The 14,454-nt window shown below is 50.3% G+C and overlaps 1 protein-coding gene across 1 annotated transcript; it reads left to right on the top strand.

The window, feature by feature from the left end:
- Window positions 1-2,144: 2,144 nt before the first annotated feature.
- On the top strand, window positions 2,145-5,671 carry LOC113921958 (ubiquitin carboxyl-terminal hydrolase BAP1-like). The gene is given in 3 exon segments (XM_027593499.2): window positions 2,145-2,907; window positions 2,910-3,335; window positions 3,338-5,671. Coding segments are annotated over 3 exon segments (2,184 nt in total). The 5' UTR covers window positions 2,145-2,234; the 3' UTR covers window positions 4,423-5,671.
- The last annotated feature ends 8,783 nt before the right edge of the window (window positions 5,672-14,454 follow it).

Here is a 14,454-nt window from a genome sequence, read left to right as displayed (position 1 = left end):
GCCCCTTTCACGGGGGTGGGAGGGGGGTCAGGGTCTCCAAAAATCTGAAACCTTGGCCAGGCTCCCCTGTTCTTGTGCTCCAGGCTTCTAGCCTTTGCTCTTGCTCCAAGGTTCCACCCCCGTGCCCCAGGAGTGGCAGGGGCCCGTGCCAGGCTCCCTCCCCTGCCTGCCGTGCAGGGCCTGTGAGTCAGCCCTGAGGCTGCCCGTGGCCCAGAACCCAGCTGGCATGCCTGTTACAGCCTGTACCGGGCAGGGGGGATCCCGGCCTCCGGGCCAGGGCACTCCCCAGCCAGCAACCGCCCAGCCCAGCAGCACCACCCTCTGGGACACCGTGCCTATCAGAGCCACTCACTGCCAATGGCCTGGGCTGAGTCACTCCTCCAGAAGGTGGGTGGGGTGGATGGGAGCAGGGCCCCCCCCCCTCCCCCAGCACCTATGCAAAGCAGCCCATGGCTTCCTGGAGCCTTAAGCAGATGCTGATCCAGAGCCCAGGAACAAGGCCTCCCTGAGGGGGCTGGGACAAGCCTGCCCCACAGGACATGCCAGAGCCTGTAGGGTACAAGCAGGCACATACTGGGCACGGGCTGGGGACAAGCAGCAGGAGGGAGGGAGGAAGAGGGAGGGAGGGAGGAGGGAGGGGGGAGGGGGAAAGAAAACCACTCTCCGCGAACAAGGGAGAGAGGGAACCGGCTCTAAGTGGCAAGTGCACTCGTGGAAAATCTCCAGCCGATACCGCTGGTGGACGCCTGCCCACTCTCTCGTGGAGGTGCCCGCCGGTGCAATCAGGCAAGACTGAGAAACAAAGGCACAGAGATCAGAAGGGGTGGTGTGATTATGTAGAAAATCCAAAGGCATCCCAGACTACTAGAACCAAGAAGTCAATTACCAGCACTTTGGGCTAGAGGGTCAATGGAATATTCTATACGTTAGCACAAATAAATGGAACATAAAATTTAAAACACCACTTATAACACTTATAAGTGGAATCTGAAAAGAAAAAAAGTCAAACTCATAGAAACAGAGTAGAAAGTGGCTGCCAGGGGCCGGGTGCAGGGGAGACGGGGAGGCTGGTCGAGGGTCCACGCGCTGAGCTTGGAGACGAGTGAGGCCTGAGGGTGTGGTATGAAGCGTGGTGACTACAGCTGCTGAGAGAGCAGACTCTACACGTTCTTACCGAAAAAAACAGAAAAAAAGGATAAAAACACCATTTATAAAAGTATCAAAATTTGTTTAAAAAAATACATTTATAAACATATCAAAAATACATCAGATACGTATGAATAAGTTTGATTTAAACAGTCCATGCTAAAACACTGCGGAGGAAAACTAAAGAACCCCCAAAGGAATGCGGAGTACATCACCCCCGTATCCCAGGATGTCCTTTCGCCCTAAAATGATCTGTAGATGCGATGCAGGCCCGGTCAGAACCCCACCAGGTCTTTCTTGTAGAAATGTACAGGCTGATGGCAAAACTTACATGAAGATTCAAAAGAGAATAGCCTAGGCAATGCTGAGTAGGAGACCGCTGGAGAACTTACGCTATCGCATTCCCCAACTTTTTTCCAATCTGCGACCCTTAAGGCCCTGCATAAATGTGATATTGGTATAGGGACAGGTAAACAGAAAAGTGGGCCAGACTAGGGAATCCAGAGTTCATTCCGGAGAGTCTGTTTCTGATGAGGACGCCAAAGCAATGCAATGGGGGTAAGCAAGCCTTCCCATGATGGCACTGGGTCCGCAGGCCTTCATCGTGAAAACCACAGTCCTTGGCCCCTTCACAGCACATGCAAAAATGAATTCAGGATGGATCACAGACCAAAATGTGAAGATCAAAACCGCAGAGCTTCTAGAAGGAGCCACTTGGCAAACATCTCTATGACTTAGGTGTAGACCAAGCTATTTCAGACAAAATGCCAAAAGCACTAGCCACAAAAGGGAAACCTGATCAATTAGGCTTCGTGAAATATTTCTACTTCTCAAAAGGCGTCACTAAGGAAGTGAAAAGGCAAGCCACTGACTAGGAGAAAATATTCCCAGTACACATATCTGACCAATAAAAACACAGCATATATAAAAACCAAAACAAATAAATAACAAAAACATAAAGGACCTAATTTAAAAATGGGCAAAGGAGGTGTGGGGCTAGGGGCCCCGGGGCGGCGGGGGCTCCCGGCGCGGGCGGCGGTGGGTCGGGAGGGCCTGGACATGGCGCTGAGGGGCCGCCCCGCGGGAAGATGAATAAGGGCTGGCTGGAGCTGGAGAGCGACCCTGGCCTCTTCACCCTCCTGGTGGAAGATTTTGGTGTCAAAGGGGTGCAGGTGGAGGAGATCTATGACCTTCAGAGCAAATGTCAGGGCCCAGTGTATGGATTCATCTTCCTGTTCAAATGGATCGAAGAACGCCAATCCCGTCGCAAGGTGTCTACCTTGGTGGATGATACGTCTGTGATTGATGATGATATTGTGAATAACATGTTCTTTGCCCATCAGCTGATCCCCAACTCTTGTGCCACTCATGCCCTGCTGAGCGTTCTCCTGAACTGCAGCAATGTGGACCTGGGGCCTACACTGAGTCGCATGAAGGACTTCACCAAAGGCTTCAGCCCTGAGAGCAAAGGATATGCGATTGGCAATGCCCCAGAGTTGGCCAAGGCACATAATAGCCATGCCAGGCCTGAGCCACGCCACCTCCCCGAGAAGCAGAATGGCCTTAGTGCCGTGCGGACAATGGAGGCGTTCCACTTTGTCAGCTTTGTGCCTATCACGGGACGGCTTTTCGAGCCGGATGGGCTGAAGGTCTACCCCATTGACCACGGGCCCTGGGGGGAGGTTGAGGAGTGGGCAGACAAGGCCCGGCGGGTCATCATGGAGCGAATCGGCCTCGCCACCGCAGGGGAGCCCTACCATGACATCGCTTCAACCTGATGGCGGTGGTGCCCGACCGCAGGATCAAGTATGAGGCCAGGCTGCATGTGCTGAAGGTGAACCGTCAGACAGTACTGGAGGCCCTGCAGCAGCTGATTAGGGTAACACAGCCAGAGCTGATTCAGACCCACAAGTCTCAGGAGCCACAGCTGCCCGAGGAGTCCAAACCAGCCAGCAGCAAGTCCCCCCTGGCGCTGGAGGCAAGCAGGGCCGCAGCTGCCTCTGAGGCCACTCACACAGATGGTGTGGAGGAGGTGGCTGGTTCATGCCCCCAAGCCCCAACCCACAGCCCTCCCAGCAAACCCAAGCTGGTGGTGAAGCCTCCCGGGAGCAGCCTCAACGGGGTTCCTCCCAAACCCACTCCCATTGTGCAGCGGCTGCCGGCCTTTCTGGACAATCACAACTATGCCAAGTCCCCATGCAGGAGGAGGAAGACCTGGCAGCAGGTGTGGGCCGCAGCCGAGTCCCCATCCGCCCCCCCCAGCAGTACTCCGATGATGAGGACGACTATGAGGATGATGAGGAAGACGACGTGCAGAACACCAACTCTGCCATCCGGTACAAGCGGAAGGGCCCAGGGAAGCCGGGGCCACTGAGCGGCTCTGGGGATGGGCAGCTGTCAGTGCTGCAGCCCAACACCATCAACATCTTGGCTGAGAAGCTCAAAGAGTCCCAGAAAGACCTCTCGATTCCTCTGTCCATCAAGACAAGTAGCGGGGCGGCCAGCCCGGCCGTGGCGGCCCCCACACACTCACAGCCCTCGCCCACCCCCAGCAACGAGACCACTGACACGGCCTCCGAGATTGGCAGCGCTTTCAACTCGCCGCTGCGGTCGCCCATTCGCTCAGCCAAACCAACGCGGCCCTCCAGCCCGGTCACCTCCCACATCTCCAAGGTGCTTTTCGGAGAGGATGACGGCCTGCTGCGTGTTGACTGCATCCGCTACAATCGCGCTGTACGCGACCTGGGTCCTGTCGTCAGCACGGGCCTGCTGCACCTGGCTGAGGACGGGGTGCTGAGCCCCCTGGCACTGACAGAGGGTGGGAAGGGCTCCTCCCCCAGCAGCAGACCAAGCCAAGGCAGCCAGGGGTCCAGCAGCCCGGAAGAGAAGGAGGTAGCAGAGGCTGTGGACAGCAGAGAGAAGCCTGGCTTGGCCAGGCCTGGTGAGCCCTTGAGCGGAGAGAAGTACTCTCCCAAGGAGTTGCTGGCACTGCTGAAGTGTGTGGAGGCAGAGATCGCAAACTATGAGGCCTGCCTCAAGGAAGAGGTGGAGAAGAGGAAGAAGTTCAAGATCGACGACCAGAGGAGGACCCACAACTATGATGAGTTCATCTGCACCTTCATCTCCATGCTGGCCCAGGAAGGCATGCTGGCCAACCTGGTGGAACAGAACATCTCGGTGCGGCGGCGCCAAGGGGTCAGCATCGGCCGGCTCCACAAGCAGCGGAAGCCTGACCGGCGGAAACGCTCGCGCCCTTACAAGGCCAAGCGCCAGTGAGGACTGCTGGCCCGTACTCTGCAGCCGCTCTTGCCGCATGGCCCCCGCAGGGGCCCCTTCCCCGCCCCACTCCCCCTCTTCCCAGTATTACTGAAAAGTTCCAGCCAGAGAGCTCAGCCCCTGGCAGCGGGAGCCAGGCTGGAGCCCGTGCACTGTGCCCCAGGGCCTGGCAGGGCAGGGCAGCCCCATAGTGCTCTGGAAGCAGCAGCTGGAGCTGGGGCACAGTGAGGTGCTGCGGCTTCCTCCACAGCCGGCTGTGGAGTGGCAGGACCTGGCCTTTCCGCCTCGGCAGTAGAGTATATATTTTACCTACAAAGACGTCTATTTTTCTGGACTCTGACCCATCTTGCCACCACTGTGTTGACATAAGCCAGCTTCCTGACTGCGTTCTTTCCAACACTTGTCATCCTGGTGGGCCCAGGTCCCTGCGTCATGCTGGAGTCATGACTGCAGGGTCCCAGCTGGGGGCCTGGGTGGGCATTTGGGCCCCGCACTCTAGCCCCAGCCACCAGTCGTCCCTGTTGTGAGGAAGCCAGGTCTGTTCTTCCTCCCGGGAGAGCTCCAAACTCAGGGACCCGGCTGCTGGGCTGGATTGGGAGCGGGGTGTCCTAGTAGGGGTGGAATGAGCAGCCCGCTGGGGTCCCACGGCCTGAGCAGAGAGAAGTATTCAAGCTGTTTATTGGCCTGTAAACTCCCGCCCTGGCTTCAGCCATGCTTGTCAAGACTGCTCTCTGCAGCAAGGCTCTGGGCTCTTTGCCTTCAGTGTTGTAGCCCTGGCAATGGGCCTGCCTTGGGCTCCTGCGCTCTGACCCTGGAGCCTGGGCTTCAGAGGAGCCCCTGCCCCGCCCCTCAGTATTAACCATGTCTCCCTCCTCTTAGGGATAGCAGAGACAGGGCTGCTTGCAGGAAGCTGACTCCACTTGGCTCTCCGTGCCACGCCAGCTTCTTCAGCCTCTGCAGGGCGCTCAGGGTGGAGAGCAGCAGGACTAAGACAACCAGCTGGAGCCCCCGTGTTCCCCGAGGGCCTAATGCCAAGGGGCAGTGGGCCCAGCACTGTCTCTGGAGCTCGGGCCCCAAACAGAGCCCCAGGGACTCTGCCAGATGGCTTTGAAGGTGATCTAAGCAGGCCCCTTATCTGTACATAGTGACTGGGGCAGGGGATGGCTGGCCAGTGTAGAAGCCACCTCTGTGCTGAGCACAGCCTGACTTCTCTGGCCCCTGTAAATATTGGATCAGTGAATAAAACTCTCCTAAGGAAAAAAAAAATGGGCAAAGGACAGAAACAGGCACTTCATTAAGATATAACCAATAAACACAAGGCGAAGTGCTCAGTGTGATTTGTCATCAGGGAAATACGAATTAAAGCCACATGAGATACCCCTGCACATCTACCAGGATGGCTAAAAAAAAAGTCTTACAAGACTGTGGGGCGAGCATGTGGAGCAACCGGAGCATAAACCATCACACCTACTGTGGAAAATGCTGGTTTCTTCCGAAGCAGAACAGAAGCATCCGCAGTGACCTACAATGCCGTCTGGGTCCCCGTCCACGTCTGGGTCCACGTCTGGGTCCACGTCCACTCATCACGGCAACTTTGTAAGCACTCCGAACGGGAAGCGGCCCAACCCCCGGTCACCTGGGTGCACTCGCTCGGAGACCTCCGTCTGGAAGATAACGCACCACCGCCCGCTCGGTACGGAAGAGCGCAGACGCGGAGCGTGGAAACACACAGTCAAAGCCAATGTGTGGAGACTTAAGTGGGATGGTGCTTGTCTCCGAAGGCCGAGCACAGAGAGGACCTCTGCCGTGAGCAAGGTCAGCTGTGCTGATCTGGGGGGTGGTTGTGCAGGCCTAACACATCGAGCTGTGTGTACTTAAGATCTGTCCTTACTGTGCGTAAGTTGTGCCATAAGAATATAGTGTAAGAAGAGACTATTGGGGCACCCAGGGGGTTCCATTGGTTGAGCCTCTGCCTTTGGCTCGGGTCATGATTGGTAGGCCCCCTGCTCAGCGGGGAGTCTGCTTGTCCCTCCCCCTCTGCTCCTCCCCCTGCTCATGCTCGCTAAAAAAAGAGAGATTATTTACCATGGCATTAAAAGCCACCAAGTGCCTAAAGGGAAGAAATCTAACAAAAGATGTGCCAGACCCTGACTCTGAAAAACCACAAAACACAATGAAGAGGAGCCTTAATTAGATCATGATCATGGTTTGAAAGACACAATATAAAAAAGGTGTCAATTCTCCCCAAAGTGATCTGTCCGTTCAAGGTGATCCCCGTCAAAATCCCTGCTGGTTTTCCCTCCTTCCTTCCTCCCTGTGAAGTCGACAGGAGGATCCTGAAAAGTGTGTGCAAGTGCAGGGGCCAAGAACAGCCTGCTGGTGACCCGCTGTCAGCCGCGGACATGCACCGCGGCTCCAGGCACAGGGGCAGGGTTGGCTGGCTGTCTTGGACAAACACATGCTGGGCAGCCACTGGCCCAAGGATGAGGGTCATGTGGAGCTGGCCCAAACCAGCAGCCTGGAAGCAAGTACAGCTCATCTCTGCTGAACCCGCACGGCCACAGCAGACCTGCAGCCTCGTGAGCGGGAAGTGTTTGTTGAAGCACCGAAGGTTGGAGTCCTTTGCCATGTGCGATGATCGCACGGAGTGTGGGCTCTGCACACAGAGCGGTACCAAAAACGGCAAGAAACCCCAAGCAGGTGGCATTGGCTCTGCAACAGCCCACGGGCGGTAAGGAACTGGCGCGCCCTGGCCTGGAGACCTGTGTGAAGGAGTGACGAAGCCTGAAGCTGAGCTGTGGTGACTCAGGAGGCAGGAAGTGCACCTCATCGACTCGGGGGAGCCAGCAGGGAGGCTATGGGACAGAATGCTGGCTTTCAGTGACCATCTGTGTAGGGACAGGGACAGAGGGAAGCCTGTCACATATTCTCTGCTGGGTTTTTTTATAACCCTTTAAAAAAGTAAAGGCCATTCTCAGCTCTCAGGCCACAGAGACGCAGGCCGCAGGCTGTGGTTTGCTGACCCCTGGTCCAGTCTGCGGTGGCGTGCCTTTTGTCACCTTGGCAACCGGCAATGGGCCGATGGTTCGGGTGTTTGGTGGCATCCCAGGCTTCCTGCCATCCATGTGGCACTATCCAGGGCTGGGACCGCATTCTGCTCCCCTCAACTCCTTCGGGGGAATGTGGCCATCTCCTCTTGGCTGGGCACGGGACTTCTTTCTTTCCCCAGGCAGCCCCCGGCCATGCACCCTTCTGCTGGCAGCTGGGCCTAACAGGCCCATGGGGTTCAAACTTCACTCCAGCTCTGCCACCTGGATTTTCCTGTGGGGGTGGCATGGTCCTTGAGCACCAAAACAGGGCTACTATCTGCCTCCGGAGGCCGTGGCCCTTCTGATGAATGTTCCAGATGGGAGTAAGGGAGGGTGGAAGAACAGAACCGGTTTTGTGGCTATGGATGGAGGACAAGAGCATGCCTCTGGGGGGTTCTTAGGGCCCGGGGGTGCGGGACAGGGGCTGTTTGGTGGCCTCTGTCCTGCAGACTGGCATGCAGCCCAGAGGCACGGTCAAGCAGCAGCTGTGCTGGGTCTGACCCGCCCCTGGGTCTCCCACCTCCATCCATGGGCTGCGGACCCAGCACGACCACCAGGGTGCAGATCTCAGCCGTACCGCTCATGTGGCACAACCAAAGCAAGTTTGTATGGGAGGGGTGGGGGTTGAGTGGACACAGAACCTTCTCCAGGGGGGGTGAGGGGTGGGGTTGCTTTTCGGCCCAACTGTTGTGCCCTATATTGGCAATGACATCAAAGATCAGAGGTCAACCCAAACTCAGTTGTGTGGGCCTTCATGAGATTTGCCGTGGACTGTATCCTGGCTGTCTGAAATCAGAGCTGTCAGTGCACTCGGGGACTTCCAGCACACCAGGTCCGGTGCACGGAGGATATGGCTGAGATCAGCGCTGCAGGCTGGCCTCTTCCTGCTACTTGGAGCCTGAGGAAGGTAGCCTTAAACAAACGTGTCTCAGACAAATTGAATGGATTTGGTGTCGGCCTCTGCTGGTCAGATTAATCAGAATGGCCAGTAGAGTGGATACTCATGTCAAAACTCACCAGAGGCTGAGCAGGACTGACAGGTGGATTATTGGGAGAGACTGTCCTCCATGGGTCTTTTGAGCACCCTACACTTTTTGTTGGGTGTGCCAAGAATAAAAGGCCCTGACTACCCTTTACCTGGGCCATTTCTCAGGGTCATGTATGCAGTGAGCATTCCTGAGGGATGAGATAGTTTCTCCCTTCAGGCCAAGAACAGGGTTGCTTACTGCTTGCTATTAAAGTGGCAGATTCCCCAAATCAGTGTTCCTCAGCTGTGGCACAGACTCACTGTGCGTAGCATACACCTGGGCCCTATCACATAGTCTTCTTGGGACTGTCACACATATGCTGAAGCTCACGCTGTGCCATGAGTTAATAACATCCTTTGTCTATGGTCTAGGAGTCTCTTGTCTTCTGCCAGCATCCATGGACCGGCCACAGGCCGACTTAATCCCAGACTGGACTTGTCCTTTTGACTCATGGTTATATCCAGATGAAGAGGAGTGATGTAAAATCCAGAGCTGATGTGGAGTCATGAGATCTGGGACTTGAAGCCCGATGCCATAGTTGGGAGACTTTTGGAGTAGGGGGCAGTGCATATATTTTTATGATAGAAGGTAAGTGAATATCGGTGACCAAGAGATTGGACTGTTGTATATTTGGTTATTGTTCAGGACATATTCACTCCTCTCCTCCTCCTCCTTGTTGCAAAGTATCCTTCCTCGCCCACTGACTTGAGTTTGGCCAGTGCAATGTGTGCAGATGTGATAGGAGTAGAAGCTTCCATATGCTTGCATGGTTTGGCTTGCTCTCTCATGTTTATACCATCTGCCATGTGAGGAAGACACCCTGGGAAGCCATGGGTCCCAGAAGGAGGAGACACATGGAGCAGATCTGAACCCAACCTGCAGCCTGGAGCCCAGTTACATTGTTGCAGCTGATCTGAAGATATGTGAAAAATAAATGCTTGCTGAATAAATACCACTGGGGTAGGGGAGAAAGGTGCCTTTGTTATGTAGCTTTATTCCTGCAGAACCCTGGCTAAAAAAGATAGGCAGATAGACAACTGGAACAGAGTAGAGTCCAAAACACAGAACAACACACACACAGTCACCTGTTTTGGGAGGGACAGTGTCTTTAATATACCAACTGCGTTGGTTGAATATCCATACTGAAAAAATAAGGATTATTGACCCCTACACATCACAGCACACACTAAAACAATTCCAGATGGAATACAGATCTAAATGTGAAACGTGTAACAATACAATTTTCAGAAGAAAACAGAAGTGACTATTTTTTTTAAAGATTTTATTTATTTATTTATTTATTTATTTATTTATTTATTTGAGAGAGAGAGAGAGCACACACAAGTGGGGGTGGGGTGGGGGTGGGGAATGGCAGAGGGAGAGGGAGAAGCAGGCTCCCCACTGAGCAGGGAGCCCGATGCGGGGCTTGATCCCGGCACCCTGGGATCATGACCTGAGCTGAAGGCAGACGCTTAACCATCTGAGCCCCCCAGGCACCCCCAGAAGTGACTATTTTTATGACTTTGGGGTAGGCAAGGATTTCTCAAACAGAAAACAAAAGGTGCTAATCATAAAGGAAAAATTAATACTGGAATATACTGAAATTAATAATTGATATACATCAAAATATTATGAAGAGAATGAAAAGCAAATCATAGAATGAGATAAGATATATTATATTGTATATATATATTTAAGATTTTATTTTCTTTAAGTAATCTCTATCCCCCAACATGGGGCTTGAACTTCAACCCTGAGATCAAGAGTCACATGCTTCACAGACTGAGCCAGCCAGGTGCCCCAAGAGAAGATATTTTTAATAGATGTACTCGCTAAGGGATTCGAATCCAGAATATCTAGAGAACCCCTATAAGCCAATAGGAATAGGCCAACAAAAAAAATTTATCCAAATGCAAAAATTGGAACTGTATAAGAGTACGTTCAAATGGAACATAAATAAAGGAGCTGAACTTCATTAGTCATCAAGGAAATGCAAATTGAAGCTATAATGTGAGGCCACTGCTCGTCTACCAGAATGGCCAAAATAAGAAGAGAGGGGTAGCTAGGGTTGGCAAGAGTCCGGAGCAATTGGAACTCACTCACGTCGTGGTGGGATGTAACCTGGCACATTCACTTGGGGAAATTCCTTAGGAGGGCCTGCCAAAGCTGAGTGCATGACTCAGCACAGAACAGTGTACGTAGGGTTCTGTTTTCTTTTTTGAAGACTTATTTTAGAGAGAGAGAGCAAAAGCGGGGGGTGGGGAGGAGTACAGGGAGAGGGAGACAAGCAGACTCCCCGCTGAGCAGGGAGCCCAATGCAGGGCTTGATCCCACGACCCCGAGATCATGATCTGAGCCGAAATCAAGAGCCAGACGCTCAACCGACTGAGCCACCCAGGCGCCCCCAGTCTATGTATTTCACCAAATTCAAGAGCATTCATAGCAGCACTATTTGTAATAATCTGACCTAGAAACAATGGAAATGTCTATAAATAGTAGTATGAATAAATTATGGTTGAGAATGAATTTCAACTACATGTAAGAAACAAAATCTAGCCATATGTCAAACCTAACATCAAACCAACTTAAAAAATCAATTGATATTATTCATCACTTTAATAGTACAAAGGAGAAAAAGCTTATGATAATCTCTAGATGCAAAAAAAGTTTTTTGAGAAAATTCACTACATACAATACAAATTCTTGGTAATAATTAGAAAGAAACTTCTTTAACATGCTAGAGTGTCTATACATTTATATTTTTATCATATCTATAACTTTATAAAGACCTAGAAAAATGTCATTATAAATGAGGAAATGCTAAGAACATTCCCTTAAAAATCGGGAACTCAACAATAATACCCAGCACTTTATAGGACGTTCCAGCCAGTACAATATGACAAGACAAAGAAATTACAGACAACAAGATTGGAACGGAAGACATAAAGCTATTTGCACATGATATGGAATTACTCACATAGAAAATTCAGAAGAATATACATACAACTTTTTAGAAATAATGAGTTTAGAAGTGTGGCAGTATAGAAAATTTAAATAAAAATGTGAGTTGCGGAAAGCAGCAGCACCAGATCCAAGATGGCGGCCAGCAGGAGGCTGATGAAGGAGCTTGAAGAAATCCGCAAATGTGGAATGAAAAACTTCCGTAACATCCAGGTTGATGAAGCTAATTTATTGACTTGGCAAGGGCTTATTGTTCCTGACAACCCTCCATATGATAAGGGGGCTTTCAGAATCGAAATCAACTTTCCAGCAGAGTACCCATTCAAACCACCGAAGATCACATTTAAAACAAAGATCTATCACCCAAACATCGATGAAAAGGGGCAGGTCTGTCTGCCAGTAATTAGTGCTGAAAACTGGAAGCCAGCAACCCAAACCGACCAAGTAATCCAGTCCCTCATAGCACTAATTTCTTAAAACAATTAAAAAAATTTCTTAAAACAAAAATAGCACTGACTAAAAAAAATACTGATAACTTTGGCCACATTAAAACTCACAGTTTTCATCAAAAGATACTTTTTAAAAACTGAAAGTACAGTTTCAAACTGGGAGAAGCTGTTCACAATAGATATTATGAGCATAAACAACCCCATAGAAAAACAGGCAAAAGATATGAACAGATATTTCCCAGAAGAGGAATTTACATAATTAACACATACTGAGATATTTAACACAATTAATCACTGAAATGCAAATCAAGATCAGAACAAGACTTTTCTTATGTCCATTTGATGGGTGAAAATGATAAAATCTGATGACTCAAAATGTTGGTAATTCCACGGATTCACACGATCTCTCATATATTCCTGGTAAGAGCAGAGATCATTTCAAAGCACTTTGGAAAACAGTCTGTTGACACCTCCTAAAACTGAGCATTCATATATCCCATGAGCTAGCAATTCCATTCTGAAGCATCTACTCACAAGAAACACTCACTCACGTACAAGAGACATGTACAAGAATGTTCACAGAGGCACTATTCACAACAGCAAACCCTGGAAACAACCTAAATACACAATCGCAGGAAAGTGGAAGAGTCACTGTAAAATAGTCTCACAAAGAAATGCGCTGTGGGGTTCCGGGTGGCTCAGTCAGTGAAGAGTCTGCCTTCGGCTCAAGTCATGATGCCAGGGTCCTGGGTTCGAGCCCCGCATCGGGCTCCCTGCTCCGCAGGAAGCCTGCTTCTCCCTCTCCCACTCCCCCTGCTTGTGTTCCCTCTCTCGCTGTCTCTCTCTCTGTCAAATAAATAAATAAAATCTTTAAGAAAAAAAAAGGATAATGGTTACTTCACGGGGAGATGCAAGGAGATAGTCGTGCTAGAGATGGGTGGATGTAGATCACTGTTTGGTTCTAATTATGTTTTTTTTAAAGACTTTATCTGAGAGAGAGAGAGAAGGCATGTGCAAGGGGAGGGGCAGAGGGAGAAGCAGACTCCCCACTGAACAGGGTGCAGGATGTGGGGCTCGAGCCCAGGACCCTGGGATCACGACCTGAGCTGAAGGCACTCAACCAATTGAGCCACCCAGGCGCCCCCTAATTATGTTTCTAAAACTATCTAAATAACAGCAGGCCTTGTAAGGACAAACAATGAAACTATGCTACATGAACGAAGGATTATGACTAACCAGAGTATGTGCACCTGAGATCCAGTGAAATGAGAAAAATGAATGAATGAAGTAAGGTTCTATACAGTGCAATAAAGTAAGAAAAACATACAAAACGTACAATGATATAGCAGGAAAAAGACTCTTCAGACGATATAATTGTGTATGTGAAAAATCCAAAATAACCTTCAAATATATTAATAGAATTGGTAGAAACAATAACCAGATGGCTGGACTAAAAAGAAATCGATCCACAAAAGTCAATTCCATTTCTATCAACCAGCCACAATTTGTAGAAGAAATACAAATTTTGATATTACTTACCATAGAATAAAAAATAAAACACAGGGCACCTGGGTGGCTCAGTTGGTTAGGCGACTGCCTTCGGCTCAGGTCATGATCCCGGGGTCCTGGGATCGAGTCCCACATCAGGCTCCCGGCTCAGCAGGGAGCCTGCTTCTCCCTCTGACCTTCTCCCCTCTCATGCTGTCTCTCTCTCTCTCTCTCAAATAAATAAATAAAATCTTAAAAAAAATAAATAAAAATAAAAAGTAAAACACATATAAGACTAAATCTAACTTTAAAAAAAGTGTAAGACCATTACCAAGAAAAGTCAAGGAGTTTACTGAAAAACAATAAAGGATAAGTAAATGGAGAGCTATACCGTGTTCATAGATTATAAGACTCAATAATGTAAAGAAGTCAGTTCTCCCCAAACTGATACGTGAATTTAACCTCAATAACAATTTTTTAATTTTAATTTGTTTGATGGGTCTTGACAACCTGGGTCTACAACCTGTACGGAAGCATAAGGGGTCAAGAGCAGCCAAGTCATTTCCAAGGAAGAAAAACAAGATTGTGGAACTTGCCTGAACAGCATAAAGATGTCCTACAGAGCTGCAGTGACGAAGACATCGTGGCATTGGCCAGGGCAGACGAACAGACCGACAAAGCGGACCAGGAAGTCCAGAGACACCATATATGCCGTGGGTGGGGCAGGGGCTCCCCACAATTGGGTACCCCTGTAACACTGTCATAGGACCTCTGTCACATCACATGCAAATTAATTCCAGGAGCATTAAAGACATATGTAGGAGCAACTTGGCAGTGCTTACAGAAGAAGCCACTGGAGATTATTTTCATGACCTCAGGGTAAGGATAGAAGCCACAAAAATCTCCAAGCATAGAGGAAAAGGTTGACTAGTTTAAGTTTATTAAAATTAAGGGGGCTTGACATCAAAGGATACCATAAAGGACCAAAAAGACACAACACAAAGTGGGGGACAGTAT

This window comes from Zalophus californianus, chromosome 9 (assembly GCF_009762305.2).
Source record: "Zalophus californianus isolate mZalCal1 chromosome 9, mZalCal1.pri.v2, whole genome shotgun sequence".
NCBI lineage: Eukaryota > Metazoa > Chordata > Mammalia > Carnivora > Otariidae > Zalophus > Zalophus californianus.
The sequence above is the reverse complement of the archived record's forward strand: the minus strand, read 5'-3'. Positions and strand labels throughout refer to the sequence as shown.